The sequence below is a fragment of the Brachyhypopomus gauderio genome, chromosome 16 (genome assembly GCF_052324685.1).
Source record: "Brachyhypopomus gauderio isolate BG-103 chromosome 16, BGAUD_0.2, whole genome shotgun sequence".
NCBI lineage: Eukaryota > Metazoa > Chordata > Actinopteri > Gymnotiformes > Hypopomidae > Brachyhypopomus > Brachyhypopomus gauderio.
This window is the reverse complement of record NC_135226.1, coordinates 3,696,344-3,716,604: the sequence shown is the minus strand read 5'-3', so window position 1 is coordinate 3,716,604 and position 20,261 is coordinate 3,696,344. Positions and strand designations below refer to the sequence as shown.

At 40.5% G+C, this 20,261-nt stretch overlaps 3 protein-coding genes across 4 annotated transcripts; 2 read left to right on the top strand and 1 right to left on the bottom strand.

Annotated features, from left to right (window-relative positions):
• Positions 1–2,397: 2,397 nt before the first annotated feature.
• On the bottom strand, positions 2,398–5,098 carry selenof (selenoprotein F). Its single transcript, XM_076975891.1, has 5 exons — positions 4,965–5,098; positions 4,015–4,182; positions 3,760–3,823; positions 3,264–3,313; positions 2,398–3,043 (listed from the first exon to the last, which is right to left on the bottom strand). The coding sequence occupies exons 1-5, from the start codon at positions 5,010–5,012 to the stop codon at positions 2,912–2,914; spliced, it is 462 nt and encodes a 153-aa protein (XP_076832006.1). The 5' UTR covers positions 5,013–5,098; the 3' UTR covers positions 2,398–2,911.
• Positions 5,015–15,772, top strand: hs2st1a (heparan sulfate 2-O-sulfotransferase 1a). Its single transcript, XM_076975890.1, has 7 exons — positions 5,015–5,676; positions 9,772–10,013; positions 10,296–10,381; positions 12,056–12,194; positions 12,520–12,617; positions 13,194–13,351; positions 13,519–15,772. Exons 1-7 carry the CDS (start codon positions 5,553–5,555, stop codon positions 13,743–13,745), a joined length of 1,074 nt encoding a protein of 357 aa, XP_076832005.1. The 5' UTR covers positions 5,015–5,552; the 3' UTR covers positions 13,746–15,772.
• Positions 15,773–17,275: 1,503 nt separating this feature from the next.
• lmo4 (LIM domain only 4) lies at positions 17,276–20,242 on the top strand. Of its 2 annotated transcripts, none has more exons than XM_076977429.1 (4): positions 17,276–17,469; positions 17,551–17,760; positions 19,370–19,446; positions 19,679–20,242. In XM_076977429.1, the coding sequence occupies exons 1-4, from the start codon at positions 17,447–17,449 to the stop codon at positions 19,702–19,704; spliced, it is 336 nt and encodes a 111-aa protein (XP_076833544.1). In that variant the 5' UTR covers positions 17,276–17,446; the 3' UTR covers positions 19,705–20,242. The 2 variants fall into 2 exon arrangements, with proteins under 2 accessions (XP_076833544.1, XP_076833543.1); XM_076977428.1 differs by having other exon boundaries at positions 17,278–17,469; positions 19,370–19,466.
• The last annotated feature ends 19 nt before the right edge of the window (positions 20,243–20,261 follow it).

Here is a 20,261-nt window from a genome sequence, read left to right as displayed (position 1 = left end):
TGAACCAGGCCTGCTAGACAGCGGGAGGCATTAACACATAATGGATGGGCATGCCTTTACTCATATTATGAAATACAGACGTGATTTGATAATCAATGAAATTAATACAGTAAAACTAAAAATACAATCCTATGTTAGGGAACTATCTTTATAATTCATAAAAAAGGTACAAATATAATAATATAAAAATAATACTGTCCCTGATGGTACATGTTGACTGTAGAGCTAATGATACTGATATATGAGGTAAAGTAATAAAAATAACTTCAAATGCAAACACAACTTAAACTGCAATAATTTTATGAAAGTCAATTAAAAGTCAATTAATCTGTACAAGGGATGTGAAAGATTCTCATGAATCCCCTTTAATTGAATCTGATTGTATTCAGAAGAACACTGATAGAATAACTGTTTTGTGAATGCTTTAGAAACAACTTTAAATATAAAAAGGATGCCTCAACCCTTCCAAAACAGATTGCCTAGTTAAATTCATTTGATCTTTCAGTTGCAAAGTTCAGCTGACCTGGGGTAAACATAAAAAATATTAAAAGTATGAACTATCAAGCAATAAATCACCCATTTTAGCATGCAGATGTGACTTTAAACTTGACAACTGTTAAGATTGCACTGAAATATATCTAGCTAACCTACTTCTGTTTGCAGAAACGATTAGGCACAATCTGAGCTGTCCAACACTGCGCTGTTATCGGCCTATGATTCAAAGAGCCAGTCAGAAAGAAATAGTTCCACATCGAACAGCTACAACACATCTTTGTGATTGTTCAGAGAGAATGGCACATGTTAAAGAAAAATAGCCTTTGCATGCTTTGTGTAATAGTGATGGGAATTATGACTGAAGAGAGCCGGATCTTTTGTCTCCGTTCCTTATAAAGAGCCGTTCAAAAATGGCTCTTCGTTCTTTTTTATTTCAGACAGCAGGAGGCGCTACATGGCAACTAACAGCCTTGATATTAGTGTCAATGATGAAGTTATCCACATTTTGCTACCTTGCCTTAAATGTAGGCTTAATTCAATACACTTAAATGAAAAAAATATTTATAGCTATAATAAGTATTGTCAACGTTTGACAATATAATTACTATAGTTAAACAAAATTAGTTGCAAATAAATAAAGTTTGTATAATCTATTGGATAACTTGTAGCCAAACTGGGACTACATTTCAAGCAAAAAACCAAACAAACAAACTTCGAGTCACTAAAACATTTACTTAATTACATTTTCTAGCGCTGCTATTTTCGGAACGTTGTCTCTGCGCGTGGAGGAGGGCGGTACTGAAAGTGTAATCTGAACCAATTTATCTAGTAACTATCAGGTTTTAGTAGACCAAACTGGCCTGGATCCCAAACTTATGAGTCATTTTCACACAAAAATCTAGGCCCCTACATCTTTAACACAATCTGTGATCTATCAGGAACAGCTGTTTTTGGATATTTAAGGGTACAACTGATTTACAAAAGAAAACAGATTATAACAGAAAATAACAGCATGCCCTGTAAGTAGGAAAATGAAATTATTCTAAAATTCATGACTATAGTACATCTTTACGAATAAAACAATTATTCATAGAAAAAAAATTTGCTTGTTTGCATTTTTGTTTTAATTTATTCGCATAGAAGAAAAAAATCTTCAACTAGTTATTTTAAAATATTTTTCCAGCGAGTTTTTTTTTTACGAAACGGCCATTAATACTGCAACCTAGTGGTCTGGATGCTTCAGACAGACCACATTAAATATATTTTAAACACAGTCTCCATGTGTGGAATATAAACTCAAACATTCCGTGGTTCTCATAAACTGGTTTATGTTCCACTCTGTGGATGATAAACTACAAAACAACCTGATTCTTAATCTCATATTAGTTGTACTACATATAAATTAATATGCAAAAATTGTTCGCTACTTTTTGGTGGTTACTTTTTTTCTTAATAAAAAGTACTCACTGTTTAAATAAAGCTCACCACACTGTAACAACCTTATTACGCCATCACCACGGTCCTTCCTTTGGGTGAACTAAACAAGTTTCTCTTAACGCATGCATGCCTGATGTGTCTTGCGACATCTAGTGGTCAAATATATAAATTGCGAGTTCTATCAAGTTCCTTTATAAAATGTCCGATATTGTTCCGAACGAATGACGTATTCGTAGAGAGAAGTCATTAGCATATGCATGCTTCAAAAACGAGTGTCAAAGGCATGACCAAATACACACATCTGCCCTCACATCCCTTCCATGCACTTTGTTCTTAATATGTATGCAATCCTTTTCATATATCTACTAGGATAAAGGCCAATTGGCCTCACCTGAAATTTGAATTCAAATTAAAATCTAATCTACAGATTCATTTGTGTACACAAATAAGAGAAATCCAGAACGGTTTCTTTTGAAACAAACATTTATTCAACAGATCTGACTGTACTCCAGAGGGACTGTTGAGACTCTCCCCACTGCTACATGCTGTGAGAACAACACAGGAACTTCAGGCTTCACACACCACAGACGGGTTTACTGCAGAGCCTTCACAGACGTGCAGATCAACACAAGCACCAGCATGTGGGGAGCAGCAGCAAACACTCCCTCACCGGAACCTTGCAGAAACGCTATTCATCAATAAATGTGCAGCATAAAAAAAACATAATTTCAAATAGTTTCAGATAAAATGTTGCAAAAACAAAAAGAGGTAAAGGTGAATCAAAACAAAGGAAGGAAGGGAAAATGTTGGAACATTCACAATCATTAACAAATGTGGATAGTTAAATTACTTTGGATGACAAAACTTTCCTGAAAAAAAATTAAGGTTTTTCTGCATAACGAATCAGATGACTGTGGTCCTTCAGTTAAACATGAGTGGAGTACAAACAAAAAAACAATGAAAGTGAAATGGAAAAGCACTAAATCCGCTCCAACTTCTCGCCGAGGAACTCCTCCACACTGTCTGTGTTCCACTTGAGGATGCTGAGTTCTTCAGCAATGTTCCCCTGATCATCCAGCAGCTTCAGTACAGGATCTGAGCCTCTTACATACTGCACACACAGACACACAGACACAGACACACACACACACACACACACACAAATTTGTTAATTCTGTTGAATGGATTAAATAGGTCAAAAGCATTGAGGTAAAAAAAAATACTATGATAATTTTATTTAAAAGATATTACGTGGTAACAAGTACCGAGTACTCCTCTAACATATACAGAACAGATTAGAACACGTTACACCATTTATTTTTTATTTTTACCTTAACTTGAAGACCCTTAAACATCTTTGGCTTTTCGCTCCTGACAAAAGCTGAGAGAAATGCAGTTCACATTATGTCAAATTACTGTTTGAATACATCTTCAAATAACAAAGAACATATGTGGTCAGGAATAACAGTCAACCATCAAAGCATTGATAATTATCTATAGCTTTTAGAAATGTATTGTTGCTAAGTAGGGTTAGGAAACAATTAAACCAGCAAATGTATTGCCTTAATAAGCAACTGGTGTAAGAACCATGAGTAATGTTTGTTATGTACTTATAAACTCAATGAAATCTGCAAGATCAATGCCTTACAAACAAGAACATACATAATACAATGCTAATAATTCCATAATGCGAGTAGTGTACCATAATATGAGGTACATTACCACCTAATCATTTGTGTCTTTGATTGACTTCATAACATTATTAAGTCTAGACTTAAACCTTAAAGAATGGACACCTCAGAATATTCATGTACTACTACAGTGTACCTTGGACTTGAGGGAACCTCCCCAATTTTCATCCACAGACCTCAAGAATGGCTCCAGGGTAAAGCTTTAACAGAAAACGCAACTGAGTACTAGACCACTAGAAATATAAAAGATTGTACAGGGCAAAGTACCTTCTTTTGAACTGCATGTATTTTAACAGTGCAATTAATCCAGAACGTTTGGATGTATTTTGGACTTCACTGAGAACAGCAGCAAGAGTAATCATATTGTCTAAATAAGACGACATTCTCTCACCTTCCTGGACTCGTTATGGGCCTCCTCCTGGCAGCACTGCCTACAGAAGGGGTCCAGCTGGTTCAGACTGAACTGGCCCAGTAGATCACAGGAGCTGCACAGGAGGTTAGTGGAGAAACCCAGGTCCCTGCAGGCCTCGGACGACAGCTCCGCTCCAAACGCCGACAGCTGCGGCCAAACACACACAAACACACACACACACACACACACATTCTTAATATTACAAATACACATCCGGAAAACAAGGCGTCTGTCTGGGCAGCTTCACTATTGAGAAGAGCAGACGTTTGTATCTAACCCATTTGTTATATCACTATCACTATTGTTATATCTCCAGGTGTTTTATCACTATTGTTATATCTCCAGATGTTTTATCACTATTGTTATATCTCCAGATGTCTTATCACTATTGTTATATCTCCAGATGTCTTATCACTATTGTTATATCTCCAGATGTCTTATCACTATTGTTATATCTCCAGATGTCTTATCACTATTGTTATATCTCCAGATGTTTTATCACTGATCAGACTCTGTGGAAGACGGAAGTACCGACGCGCTCGAGCGCAATCCGGCCTATTAGTACACCTGTGCTAAGCTAACCTAGCTAGGCTAAATAGCACGCTAGCTGCCTATGTGAACATTAGAAAACATACGCTAGTTAACTGGCCATCTAACCTACTGAATTTTCAAAACCAGCTAGTTAAACAAATACATGTACTAGTAACAATGATAAAATAACCGTTTTATCTCTCGAGCGTGACTCGTGTGAAGGAGCTAACGGCTAACCGGCTGCGCGAGACCAGCTGCATCGGCCACGTCATGGAAACCAGCGCTACGCAGCCCGGATCTATGCTACACTAACTTTAGTGTTTCAAAACCGCAACTTAAAATGGCGAAAGCCATTAGTTACTGTTGTCAGAACCAAACATAAATGCGTTATTTCCTACCGTTTGTAGCAATGATAGTAACCAAAGTAAGTACACTTCTCCAGCCATTGCAATCTTTTCGATCCGCACCTAGACGGGGCGGAAGTGATTATGTTGAACCGGAACTAGTCAGCGCCTCCTGGCTTGATCTGCCAACACAATAGTGAACAGTAGTGAACACCGTCGCAGCTGCGCACACACAGTTAGCTGGTTCACTTAATCTCGTTAACTCGCACGATAACTTTGGGTTAGCTATATTATCCGGCTAAACTACTAACGCTACAATTGATGAAAACACAGTCCAGTCGAGACTACTGACGTTATCTACAGACACAACCGGGTCGGTCCGGTTCGGTGGATCAGCGGGCGATATATCGAGACACCCGGGGGTCCCGGACCGGGCGGGAGGACACGGACCGGGCGGGAGGACACGGACCGGGATCTACCGCTTCCACTGACACTTTAAACACGACGTGTCGTATGTAGAGACGAACCCGGGCGAGGCGGCTGGCTCGGTATCAGGTCCGATGTGTAGTTCGGTTACGGCCGTGTTGACCACGTAACGCGCGGCGCGTCCAGCCTCGCCATGTCCGTCATCTGGGTCGTCTGATGGGGCTGTCCAGGACCGTCATGCCGTCCAAGTATCAGCTCCTGGCGCTGCTGGCCTTCGCCATCGGGATCGTGTTCTTGGAGAACCAAATCCAGAAGCTCGATGAGTCCCGAGGGAAGCTCGGTAAGAACCGAACACGAACCAGAACCACCATCACTTTACTCACAACCACCACTGTGATCATACACGGGGGTTTCACTCAGATGTTGTGAAAATGCCTTTATCACTTCCTATGATTTATCTTACTCATGAAAATACCGCTGTAATTAGATTTTCTAGAATTGTACATCTTCAAAGATCACTTCATATACTTTTCCACTTACAATTTATTGACAGTTTATTAAACCTGCCTCATAGCTCAGCTATCGTGTCTGTTCAAATATCGCTCAGTGTGGTCTTTAAATTGTACTTTTATATATTTGTTAAGTTTAAAAAGCTTTAAACAGTCCTTCCATACATGAAGGTGTTGTTTCTGCTCACTGTCACAGATGAAGACTGAGGCACCTTCACAGGGGCCTGAGTGTAAGGTGCTGTTTCCGGCTGTAGAGCGTCCAAACTCCCAGTCCTACCTAAACAGACTAGAAGCTGTTATCTAACTTCATACGTGTGTACATCACGCTAGACGCACAATCCGATCTTGTTGTACTGCTTGAATCCTGCTTGCTGTTCTTTCAGATCTGATTACATTAGTGGGGGTGAGCTGTGGACCTGAACTGCACAGCATGTTCAACATCATATTTGTCGCTGATCTGTAGATATTTGTCAAGGGTCGCATTGTTACCTCTATATTTACACAGTGGGAGAGTTGTACCTTCATTGCATAATCACTTTGTGGCAACTTCTGTGCTGTTATGGGATATACAGTGCTTCACCCACATGATACCATCCCATTACATTAACTAGAGTCCAGTTCATGGATCTAGGACCGTGTATTTCTAGTGCTTGTATGTCACAGTTATCGAATATCTGACAATGCTGCATATCTGAAAATGCTGAATATGTCACAGTGCTGCATAATGCATAAAGACTTGTGTGGTTGCATTGTTGAAATGTGATCATACATCTATGTCAGTATATGAATAAATTAGCCTACAGTTTTCTGGAAAAAAGGATGGGTTGCGATTTATGTTCAGATCAAAGGCAAATATCAAATAGGGCTAAATGACTTTGTTTTCAGGGTTTTATTTTTGATGCTGATGGAGGTCTTGTCGTTCCCTATGAGAGCTCTTAGCTAATAGAGTTCTTATTCAGTTGATGACAGCAGAAGTGGCCTGCTATTAAATTCATCAGCAAAGTACAACTGTTTAATATGCCTATTTGTTCTTCACCCTCTATTTGCTAATGGAAGCTCTTGGGATCTCTGTGTTCATGCCAGTGCTATTCTTAGGCCTTCTGGTCCCGTTGAACACCTAAACTATGCGTTATGCTTTGGCACAGGACACTTTAACACTGTATGGTTTCAAGTATTCAAACAGTCATGTGGATAGGAAAGGACTTGATCATAGTACTGTTCACTGTCTTTGTCTGGATCTCTATTGCAGTTTTTCCACACTGGGGAATAATAACGTATCTTGTCATAGGCCACAGATTGCAGCAAAGTTACATTTGGCCAACTAATATGGACACAATAAGCCTATAGTCATGACTATGAAAAGTTAAATATACATAATTTCTTGTGCCAAGCTACCAATGTGGTCTGACACTTTCAGACGAGAAAGTCTAACGCGTTGAAACGATGCCAGTTTTCCTGGAGATAGCAGCAGCCAGCACACACACCTACACAACCCGCCTTTCGAAGATGTTTCGGTCTTTTTGTGGTCAGTTCACTGCATAACTCGCCTCTGTCACACCGTCCAGCCCGTTTTAGGCTGCTGGAAAGAAGCTTGCTGTGCAGTCAGATTATTCTTGTGCACTACAGATTGCTCTCCTCTTCTAGAGTGGCATAATTTGCACATTTGGTGGTGTGATTTGATCCACTGTTGCCTTTCTTAAGAACGGCAAGGGCTTCTTCACAAATTAGGCACACTGGCTTTCCTGTTACTTCAGTGAAAAAGTAATCAGTAGCCAATTTTTTCCCGAGACAATACACTCATTGACTTTCCGTCGCTTGGCCGTTTTTACAAATGAGACCTTATTCATGCCAGAGACACAGCTATAAAACTGCAATCGTGGTTCTTGCAGCCAATTGGATAACTTTAAAAGTGCTCATTTTATTTGCAACTAATGGTTATTGCAACAAAGCCAAAACATATTGCCAATAAAATCCTGGGTAATATCTGGCAGGTCATTTTACGGTTGAGCCATACAGAGAGTTGTATACATACAGGCGGTTCGCCACCACTCCGCTGTGGATTAAAATGGGGGGGGGGGGGGGGGGGGGGGGAGTCTAACTTTCTATACTTGCCACTATAATCTAAAAATGGTGAAAATAAGCCATATAAATTACATCTTTCTAATCACTTGGTCAGTTAGATTACCACAGTGAATTCACCTGTGCCACTTGACTGGTGTGGATATTGGAATCGATTAGCTCATCACATCACAAGCAGGCCCAAGGAGAGTATCTTGTAAAGAAGTGGTAACCCACCCAGAACCCTAATTGGTGGTGCACTGGGTCTGTGTGAGGAGCTCAGCCGTCACGCTGCCCCGTGGCTACAGACAGCTGAAGACCACCATGAAGTGTTACATGGCATAACAAGGGCTCTGAGAAGGGTGCTGGGTTATTGTGTTATTATAACGCCAACACTTCTGTTGCTATTAGAGCATCTCAGCAGAGATGTGCTGCTGATACCGTGTTCAGCTTAATGATCTAAATGGACCACCACCGTCTTTCTGCCTCCACCAAATTAGCTTTTTTATTGCTTTGTTATTTCATATGATGCCATTTCTCTGTAATGTATTTTTGTACTTTGTTTCTTTGACCCTGTATGCTCAAGGGTATTGGAACGTATTATGTGTGTAATGAGTACTGTAATACCTTTCTAATGGTGTACAGGTTGTCGGGGGTCATTTGCAAAGCCGACAGCTTGGTTCACTCCAGCTGTATTCTGTCCTAATGTACCTCATTATGAGGCCCATGTAGCATTCAAGTGAAGTTGTCCTGATGTCAGTTTTTGATTGACAGGTGCACCATTGCAACATTTGTTGTGACTGGATTCCCCAGCTGTCGGACTGTGCGTGAAAGAGAAGAGGAATCTTTGATGTGGAAACACTTGTGCAGACAGCTGAGGGGGAGGGGCTATGGTTGGGGCAGATAATAATGTGCATAATATGGACTAGAGGTGTATTCAACTAAGGATTTTCACAGTCGAATCTGATTAATCAGATTTTCCCTTTAGTCGACTAATAGTGGAATCAGGTTTTTTTTTAATCTAGAGCACCTTAAACAGAATCCCGTTCTCATTCAGCACTTTTTTCCACTTTAAAGTAAAAACCTAAAACACTCAGATAAATGAATAAACACAGTAGGTTGGCTTTATTCAGCTTTTATTTATTTATTTTATGAAAAATTTATATTTTTTATTATTTTTTATTATTTTTATGAACAGTGCGCATATTGAACTGTCAGACAGGCACTGTACAAAATGTCAAAAATATTTTAAATAAAATATGCCTGCCTGAAAATATAAAAACAATTGCCACACAACAGCAAAAAAATTATAAGTAAAGGTTCAAGTAATGGGGTTTAAAAAGCAAACAACAAAAAATGTGTATAGGCTTACTTCCCGAGACACATCGCGACGAGACGAGATGAGACGACTGAAACGACTGAACTGTTTTTTTTTCCGCGTTTTAAATGGTATGCCATGTTGGTTGTTGTCGTGTGAAATGAAAGACGTTGATGACATAACTTGCACTTTACTTTGTTTGATTCATCTTTACCTTTTTCATCTTTATACCTCGACTATAGTCGAATCAGCGACTATTGCAGGTCACCCCTAATATGGACAATAATAAATAATAAGTATAATAATATGCATAATACTGGATTTCGTCTAGTTTTGATTCCAGCTCACATGAGTTCCACAAGGACATCATGTAGCAGAATGAAAGGCGTATACATCACCAGACTGAAGAATGTTCACTTCACATCACCGTGTGTTTGGGCTCATTAGACCCACTCAGAAATATCTAGAAGGTTTTGTCAAAAGTGAGCGGTGAACGCCTCCTGGGCCCTGCAGGGAGGTCTGCAAGTTTATGGGCTTTTCTCCCCCACAGAGCGTGCCATCGCCAGGCACGAGGTGCGTGAGATCGAGGAGCGCCACAACCAGGCGGGGGCCGCGGGGGCTCGCGGAGGCTCCGTCCCTGAGGAGGACCTGGTGGTCATCTACAACCGCGTGCCCAAGACCGCCAGCACCTCCTTCACCAACATCGCCTACGACTTGTGTAGCAGGAACCACTACCACGTCCTCCACATCAACACCAGCAAGAACAATCCAGTCATGTCCCTGCAGGACCAGGTCAGGTTGAGACAGCTGTCGTTGCTCAGTGAAATAGTTCCACATTAAAACAGAATGCAAGTCGAGTAGTTATTTTGTTACTTTTTTATTTAAATGTATTTTTATGGAGTTTCTGTTTATTAACAATCAATTTCTCTCATATCAGTTTTAGTATGGAGAGCGTTAACTCTCTGTTTATTCTTGCTATGCATACTTGTACGATACATTTTTACTGTATCATATTGTTATACATTGTCACTTATCTGCAGGGACTTTTCAAGCTCTCCAACATTTTGCTTCCAGGTGCGGTTTGTTAAAAACGTCACATCATGGAAGGAGATGAAGCCGGCGTTCTACCACGGACACGTCTCCTTCCTGGACTTCACCAAGTGAGTACTGTTTATTTTACCCAAGTTCCTCTGGACACCAGTCTGGAGCGTATTTGGAGCATATTTATCTTAATTTGGAGTTCAGTGATCCGAGACCACACACACTATATTGCCAAAAGGATTCGCTCACCTTCCTTGACTCACACATGAGCTTAAGTGACATCCCATTCCTAATCCATAGGGTTCAATATGACGTTGGTCCACCCTTTGCAGCTAGAACAGCTTCATCTCTCTAGAAGGCTGTCCACAAGGTTTAGGAGTGTGTTTGTGTGTTTATTGGGATTTTTGACCATTCGTCCAGAAGCGCATTTGTGAGGTCACATACTGTTGTTGGATGAGAAGGCCTGGCTCTCAGTCTCCACACTAATTCATCCCAAAGGTGTTCTATCGGGTTGAGGTCAAGTCATGTCTTTATGGACCTTGCTTTGTGCACTGGTGCACAGTCATGTTGGAAGAGGAAGGGGCCAACTCCAAACTGTTCCCACAATGTTGGAAGTATGGAATTGTCCAGAATGTCTTGGTATGCTGAAGCATTCAGAGTTCCTTTCACTGGAACTAAGGGGCCAAGCCCAGCTCCTGAAAAACAACCCCACACCATAATCCCCCCTCCACCCAACTTTACACTTGGCACAGTGCAGTCAGACAACTACCGTTCTCCTGGCAACCGCCAAACCCAGACTCGTCCATCAGATTGCTAGATGGAGAAGCGTGATTCATCACTCCAGAGAACACACCTCCACTACTCTAGAGTCCAGTGGCGGCGTGCTTTACACCACTGCATCTGACGCTGTGCGTTACACTTGATGTATGACAGCTGCTCGACCATGAAGCTCTCTGCACACTGTTCTTGAGCTAATCTGAAGGCCACATGAAGCTTGGATGTTTGTAGTGACTCTGCAGAAAGTTGGCGACCTCTTCACACTATGCTCTTCAGCATCTTCTGACCACGCTTCGTCAGTTTACGTGTCCTAACACTTCATAGCTGAGTTGCTGTCGTTCCTTAAACACTTCCATTTTCTTATAATACAACTGACACTGTGGAATATTTAGGAGCGAGGAATTTCATGACTGGATTTGCTGCACAGGTGGCATCTTATCACAGTTCCACACTGGAATTCACTGAGCTCCTGAGTGTGACCCATTCATTCACAAATGTAAAAACATTTGCATGCCTAGGTGCTTATTTTTTTTACACCTGTGGCCATAGAAGTGATTGGAACACCCGATTCTGATCATTTGGATGGATGAGCGAATACTTTTGGCATTATAGTGTATAACAGGAAAGTGCTTCAGCGCCCTCCACTATCAGTAGGGCTGGACCACAGAAACACAGAAACAAAAATGGTTGTGAGTAAAACTTTTTTTTAATGAAACTGGTAACAACATAAGAGAGGCCTAAGTGTTTCTTACAAGATTCTTGGGCATTTGGTTTATTACTGACACCTAATGGTAAAAACTGTGTACACCCTTAATGGGAGCCTCATTGATTTCATAGCTAGTTTCTTTAATCTAAAAAGTCAAGTTGCTTATTAAGGAATAGGGAAAATAGTTCCTACCCAAGCCCACTCAAAAGCCATAATATTGGCAGCATTTATAATAAGAGATAGAGATAAAACCTTTTAATGACATTACGCTCCTGTATAACAAAATGTGTGTAACTGATTCTTTGGGTAGATTTGGGGTGACGAGAAAGCCCATTTACATCAATCTGGTGAGAGACCCCATCGAGCGCCTGGTGTCGTACTATTACTTCCTCCGCTTCGGAGACGACTACAGGCCCGGACTGCGGCGTAGGAAACAGGGAGACAAGAAGGTCAGACGCCCGTGTGTGTGTGTGTGTGTGTGTGTGTGTGTGTGTGTGTGTGTGTGTGTGTGTGTGTGTGTGTGTGTGTGTGTGTGTGTGTGTGTTGGAGAAATTCTCTTGACTGTTACATGGAACAACATTATGCCTTAAATGTTTAAAGTATCAACCTCTAGCCAAAGTTTTGAATTCCTATTATAGGAAGCTTGCGTATGTAGAGAAGATGCTGTTTGTATTGTATGATTTGGATTATGAGTACCTTATCTATTAATCCAAATAAAGTGTGTGTGCACGTGTGTGTAAACATGTACACTCATGCGTGTGTGTTCTTCTTCAGACCTTCGATGAGTGTGTTGCTGCAGGAGGTTCTGACTGTGCCCCTGAGAAACTCTGGCTCCAGATTCCCTTCTTCTGTGGTCATTACTCCGAGTGCTGGTCAGTCTGGGGCCTTTACGCATATCGTTTGCTCTCTACTAACACCCTGTTGTGAAAATATTTTCCACCTCTCTGTGCTAGGGATGTACTTTCTAGCCCACTTAACTATTCACAAACCCTTCAGTACTCCCCAGCACCACATGCACAGACAAATGACATAAAAAGAGAAATATTATATATTATATATCGTTATAATATAAAGAACAGTGGTTCCTATTGGCTCATGTAACATAGATATAAATACCCTGAGATTATAAACTTTATGCTATTTAACATCTATTGTTTTCATTTAAATCCAATGTTTCTAGACCAAACAATGCTCAGAAGCCATCACTATATAGATGCATTTAGGCTATATTGCATATATAGAATTAGTTGTAACTGCTTTTCTATTAAAAATGAGTTTAGCTTGAATAATACATCACTCAGATAGCCTTGTGTATTTATGCTCATCCTGCCACGATCATCGTTCTGCTGTCTGGTTACATTGTGCTTTATGCATTGTGCACTTGAATGATGGACCAGTGGGTTCATCTTGCTCACGTTTGAACTGTGGTGTGCTGGTGCTTCCTGCAGGAACATAGGTAGCCACTGGGCCCTGGAACAGGCCAAGTTCAACCTGGTGAACGAGTACATGCTGGTTGGAGTGACCGAGGAGCTGGAGGACTTTGTGATGATGCTGGAGGCTGCACTCCCACGCTTCTTCAGAGGAGCCACCGAGCTCTACAGAACAGGTACGAGACGCTCAGGTGTTGTGCAGGTCAGGAACCGCCGTTTGGCCATTCTTCCATGCAAATCCATTAGGGACTGTATTTATCTTACATGACTTATTAAGCCATCACTGGGGTGGACGTTTGAATGTGATGAAAATATGCCGTCTAAGTATTTGTGTCCTCTTAAGGGAAGAAATCTCACCTGAGGAAAACCAGCGAGAAGAAGCCGCCCACCAAAGAGTCCATCGCCCGGCTGCAGCAATCCACCATCTGGAAGATGGAGAACGAGTTTTATGAATTTGCTCTCGAGCAGTTCCAGTTTGTTCGTGCCCATGCGGTAAGGGAAAAGGACGGAGAGCTCTACCTTCTCTCACAGAACTTCTTCTATGAGAAGATCTACCCAAAAGCCACCTGAGATGGGAAAGCTGTACTTTGGAGTCACATACTGTTGTCATATTCACTGGAGATGGACAACTTAGTTGCCTCACGTTGATCTGTCCTTTTAAATAAAGGTGTCCATGTGTGGGCAAGCGTTATGTAGCAGGGAGTTTTTGAGCCGAATACATTAGAAAGGTTCTGCCTCGTCGGTACATTTATTAAACAGAAGTTCCAAAGCTGAGGTACTCAAATCATAGCCCTCCAGGTTCAGGCATTACAGATTTCCTACTCTCTTATGTCCATCTTTTAGTCAGGTTTGAGGAGATAGCGGCCAATCAGTTGCATTCACTGCTGACTTCAATCATGAGTAACTAAAAAACCCAGGACCGGATTTGGATTCAGAAGTCCAGATATTGAAGTCCAGATTTCAAGAACACCTGATGTAAAATCTGGAGATCAGTGGATGTTGGTTCTCACCATGTACTACAACAACTCCTTTGGTCAAAGGAATATTCCTCCAAAAAGGAGCTAATAGTGAAGGTCAGATAGCTGATAGTGTGATGCCAATGACTAGCTAGCACCAAGATATTTCAGTATTTGCATTTTGAGAGAAGGAGGTTTTTATTTAAGGACTGAGCTCAGGGTTGGAGGAAACACCTGTTGCCACTGGAGCCCTCCAGTGATCTAGATCTAAAGATCTGAACTAACCTTCAGATCTGATCTACAACCAGAGATCTGAACTAACCTTCAGATCTGATCTACAACCAGAGATCTGAACTAACCTTCAGATCTGATCTACAACCAGAGATCTGAACTAACCTTCAGATCTGATCTACAACCAGAAATCTGAACTAACCTTCAGATCTGATCTACAACCAGAAATCTGAACTAACCTTCAGATCTGATCTACAACCAGAGATCTGAACTAACCTTCAGATCTGATCTACAACCAGAGATCTGAACTAACCTTCAGATCTGATCTACAACCAGAAATCTGACCCACTCTCACTATGACTGCACGAGTGAAGAACAACTATTGATTGTTCAACAGGATCTTTGTTAATTGATTTTATTACATGTATTTGTTGTTTTTTCTTTTTCCCTACTTTATCATGCTGAGCTTTGTTTTTTTTGTGTGTAAATACTATTGACTACGTGCCTGCCATACACAGTGTGCAGGAACACATGAATAAGATGTTTGATGGAGTGCAGATAACAATTCTTGCAGGTGGAGACACACAGCAAGAGGTGTGCGTCTATAATTCCTGCTGTAAACCCGTAATACATTTTACCCAGTGTTAAAAAATAAACAAATACAGAATACAGCAGGTTCTCAGCCTGCAGTCCAAGGAGATTCTGCACTGTTCACACGTGCTGTGGTCTCCCTGCCGTGCTACACTCTTCAACTGAAAGGGAACTAATCAAGCTTTTGTTGTGTTAAATCAGGTTTATTTGTGATATCCCCTTCACACTACAGGATTTTATACAAACGTGAAAGTCATGCCAAAACACTGGGTTGTGAAGTGACTGAATTAAAAGTGTGTGTGTGTGTGTGTGTGTGTGTGTGTGTGTGTGTGTGTGTGTGTGTGTGTGTGTGTGTGTGTGTGTGTTGGAGAGAGAGAGAATATATTGGTTATTTTGATAATTTGGACCAAATGTCCTTTAAATTATGTGCATAAATTATTTTCTATCATGAAGTTCACTCTCTGTTTTTGAATGTTCACAATCAGGCCTACAGGCTAGATTTGAATAATCCTCCAAATGTAATTTCTTTGGCATGCAGTTCAATCTTAAAAATTCACTTTTAAGGTGCCAGTATTAATTGGTTATTTAAATCTGGTCCATTTATATTTGACCCTAATCCCTGATTTTGTTCTTCTGAATTTGTGCCTTTGTGAAATTCAAAGAACCATTACAACAACCAGTGCTTTATTACATTATATTTAACTGCTTACTTTAAAATTCATTTAAATGTATAATGTAATTAGTCTGAAAAGGTTCAGCTGTACTGATGACTGATTTAGCAGTGTGTTCAGGAAAGTCATTAAAGATTTTTTTATTCTATTGAAGTTGTATTATTATTAAATATGTCACTATTAGATTTCATCATAGGCCAGGCTCAGTGTTTTTCAGGATTCCTGCAGTGGTATAGCTACTGCTGTTTTAGTTCAAGCAAGCTGTCATTGTTTTAGGTCTCTGGTAGTTGTACATTTGTTTTAGTTTTGTTTTGAAATTCTGTTTTGTCACATTTTTGAGTCACTGTCTTAATACATGTTTGCACCATGATGGTAAATGTGAGCAGTGTCTCAGAGATTATTTTTGAGCCATTTTCTGAACATCATGCCAGAGATAATGTAAATAATACATAATTCATTTGCTCATTTAGCTCTTTGTGTTCCCTCTGCTGTGTCTCAGTTAAATGGGTGCACAGTAAGATGGGAATGGATACTGGGTGGCCTTTCAGAGATATAATTTTTCCAATTAGTGCTGTAATAAAGGGCAGCTGGAGCCGTCTCATGTAATTGTGAGTGCTTTTGTAAAGACTGAAGCTTCTTCATCAGAGCTCAGCACTTCATTAAGCTGCAAAACATGACCAGGCTCTTGAAACGGGCCCTTTATGCCACTTTATAGATAATTAAGCCTCACTTAAATATTTAATGAACGTGTTGATTGTTTAAGGTAGTTAATGAGGGGATGCTGAACTAGAAAGCTGCAGAAGAAATAACTACAGTGGTTCCTGTCAGCCTTGTCACACCAGTATATTACAGTATATGCTCAAATATTACACAAATACAGATATACAAATGTTAGTCATTTCATAAGAAACTGACATACAGCTGGGTATGAATGTGAATAGATCCACACGTTGGAGCCTTAGGTGTAATACAGGAATTCTGGGACACGGGTGTCTATTTAGGCCTTTCTATTGTAGCAGAAATGCTCATGTTACTGTTGTGTGTCTACACTTGCAGACAAAAGTAATAACATAATACAACATTCCTTTAAAACTCCATGGCATTATAATCAGAAAGAGAGTATAAAATATTGTTTTCATCTCTGCGTGTATGATGATCTTTGTGATTTGTATTTATGCTGATTACTTTGTTAGGTACACATATTCTATGGCTGTATCTCTGGGCTACCAATCACAAGTTAATTGACTAGAAACTTAACTGACAGTTGATCATTCACAGGGATTGTCTAGTTCTCTCCACATGTTTGTAGTGGTCTTTTTCATAAATTACTTGTTTTGAGGACAAGGCAGATGAACACATGAATATATAAATGCAAATGTATCCGTTTATGGTGTATGTGTTTGCATAAACAGTTTTGTCAGTCAGATGACCAATAGGTACAATTACTATTATAACAGAATTTTAACAAATTACTGTAAAATTTATGACCCCATATTTGGAAGAGTTATAGAGTCAACGTACTTAATAAATGAAGTATTTTCGGTTTTTATGTTATATAAAATAGTTGAAAAGTAACTTCGTGGATTATTCGGTAGCAGACTGACGATTGGTCAAAGGACCATGACGTCAGTGGGTAGATTAGAGATTATTAGGGCAGGTTAACTCACAGAGTAAACTCGTGCTGTAGGAGTGATCTGCTGTCTACGAATGAGTTGTGTTCGACCTCAAGTACTCCAGCGCTTCATGCTTTTATTTAAATTACTTGGGCTGCAAAACTCATGATTACACAATTGTGTCTTCAGCCACTCAGTCTCGTCCTCCGATGACCGGGCATTTTCAAAAAAGGTGCGTTAGATTTAATATTCGCGATTGAGCTATCACGTAAATCTCCATTAGGTACTGAATGTGGTTCTGTGGTGTTTGTAGCACGTCTCATGTTCGAGTAAGGGCTACCGAGCTGAAACGCTGCGTGGGATGTGGACACGAGATCTCGGACCAGATCCTCCTGTTTTCTCTGGACGGGTACTGGCACAGCCGCTGTCTGAAGTGCTCCTGCTGCCTGGCACACCTGGCAGAGGTCGGGACGTCGTGCTTCACTAAGGGTGACATGATCCTCTGTAGGACAGACTATATCAGGTAGGATTAAAGTCGCCCTTACGCACGGGATTATTCTGATCCCTTCATGTAGCTCACCGTCTTTCAGCTTCCATACCAAGACAGTGGTGGTAATAAAAACATGGATTAAAGAACAGGACAGACTATATGTTCAGAACATTGTTCAGGAAACATTTGGAATTCAAATGCCCTTGAGTTATAGTTTGAAGATACTACAAGGACATACCAGAAGATGTCAGGACCCAGAGCAGTACAGTATAAATCTGGTGGATTTGTAGTAGGGGAGACCGGGTATGGTTGTAAGATGGGGAGAGTTGTAACACCATCAGGGCCGGCGCCAGAACATATACAGTGAGGGGGCGTCAGAAAATTTCGGGGGGGCGAACGTAAGAGTTGTTGAGCCCGGGGGGGGGGGGGGGTGTTGACGAACGTAAGTTGTTGAGCGGGGGGGGGGGGGGGGGGGGGGTGGCGAACGTAAAATAAATGGGTCTTATTTTACATTGAGGGGGCGGGACACCCCATTCGCCCCATTCGTGGCGCCGGCCCTGAACACCATCAACTCCACCCATCACGGATAAGATAGGAGTCATATGATCATTTCAGTATTTACCCAATTCCTCTCTGATCACACATGGTGAATATCAAGGCTGTAAACACAAACATGCAGATTCCATCGCGAAAAAACTGATTTTGAGGTGAGAAAGTAAATTTCTGAATCAAGACTATATTTTGTTTAGTACTTATACTATTGCAGATAAAACCACATGAATTATATTACATTAAACTAGTTTCACAAGTAAATTGTGATGCATTTTTCCCCTGTTAATTACAAATTACCTTGCTATACAGCTAGTTAAACAATGGCTGACAGGGGTGGGGTGGGTTGTAACAGCTTTAAAACGTGTTACAGCCATCACCTTACATACAACTAAGAAAACTTTGATTTTTAATCATTTTAAAGAAAGACTGACAGAGGTGTGCCTGCAAATGCTTTTAAAAGAAGCATCTGATGAGGTCACAAAGAAGAGCAAGTCAGTCAGATCAGTTGCAAAGGCACATGGTATCACACATGTAACACACACACACACACATTGACGTTGTTTATTATTTGACCTACATGTTCTTTACACAGGTACATTGTATTAGTGTTCATTAAGCATACATATTGTTAAATAAGTTTGTTCTAGTACACTAATACACACACACACTTCTTAGTAAAACAGAAAGTGGATATGAGTTATGGTCAGTCACAGAGAGAGAGAGAGACATTGTTCTGGATTGTTATTTAGTAAAAAAAATATATATTTTTTTGAAGCATATTGCATGGTGTGGCCTCTGTTTTTTGCTTCTTTTGTCTAATTGTTACAACTTACCCCAGCATGTGTTACAACCTACCTGGTAGTGGGGTAGGTTGTAACAAGGGAACACCTTGTATTTGACATCAACTTACGATGGCTGTGATATTTCAACTGAAGTTTGAATTGGTGCACTTTGTAGTAAACAAATGGGTGTACTTTGTATAAAAGTTTGAGAAGTCTAGCTCAAAAATTCAGTGAGTTACGGGTGCTGAAGCAAAAAGTGTTACAACCATCCCCGGTCTCCCCTACTAGTATTTTGTAATTTCCTGCAGATTGTTTGGTAAGAGTGGAGTGTGCAGTGCATGCCACACCTCCGTCCCAGCTGGTGAAACGGTCATGCAGGCACCAGGTCACGTGTACCATGTCAAGGTTATCAAATGCTTTTTGCAATTACTGTATAATACATAACATTTAAAAGTGCATTCTGTTGTTGCTATCATTTTTCTACCTGTTGAAAGTTTGTTTGAAGAAGATAAAATCAATACTGTTACTATCATTTGCCTTTAGCTAATTAGCTGCCAGCATGTCTCTGACTAGCGTGATGTGTACTGACTGGTACTGATTTTTTCTCCTCTTTGCAGTGTTTTACATGTTCCGTCTGCAATAGCCGCCTCGTGCCTGGTGATCACTTCCACTGTGACAAGGGCAGGTTGTTCTGCGATCAGGACAGACCAATTGCCTCTGAAACTCTCACCGATGGTTCTTATAGTTCACCACAGGACAACAATGTGACTGTTTAGAAGGTTCAAATAGAGTACACTGTTACTTTGCTTTAGCCAGTGCAGCAGTATCACACAATTTAAGAGGTTAGTCACTGAAGCTAAAAAGCGCTAATGCATTGCAGAGAACTCTTGGACATACAGATCTTTTTCTAGTATAGATGTGCAGTTAATGGGCTTCTAAGGTCTGCGGCTCTTTGCTGTGTTTGTCTCTGTGTAATTCAGAGTAGCAGACAAGTCTGTCTGTCTTTCTGTACTAAAGATGAGAAGACCCAGCTCATGAACCAGTGTGTTCTAAACAGAACAGCTTAATTTTGGAGTCTGTGTAAATGCAGGAATACATTTTAATTTGATTTGTTTATGGGTTAAACATTTTGCCATTGCAATTATTGCACACAAAATATATTAAATTGGATTGTTGAAGCATTAGTCTTAATTTACTGGA

Coding starts and splice junctions, on each gene's coding strand:
- hs2st1a (XM_076975890.1), top strand. CDS start 5,553: ATGGGGCTGTCCAGGACCGTCATGCCGTCCAAGTATCAGCTCCTGGCG. Junction 10,014..10,295: donor TCATGTCCCTGCAGGACCAG/GTCAGGTTGAGA, acceptor TTTTGCTTCCAG/GTGCGGTTTGTTAAAAACGT. Junction 10,382..12,055: donor TCCTTCCTGGACTTCACCAA/GTGAGTACTGTT, acceptor TTCTTTGGGTAG/ATTTGGGGTGACGAGAAAGC.
- lmo4 (XM_076977428.1), top strand. CDS start 17,447: ATGACCGGGCATTTTCAAAAAAG. Junction 17,470..17,550: donor ACCGGGCATTTTCAAAAAAG/GTGCGTTAGATT, acceptor TGGTGTTTGTAG/CACGTCTCATGTTCGAGTAA. Junction 19,467..19,678: donor GTCACGTGTACCATGTCAAG/GTTATCAAATGC, acceptor TCCTCTTTGCAG/TGTTTTACATGTTCCGTCTG.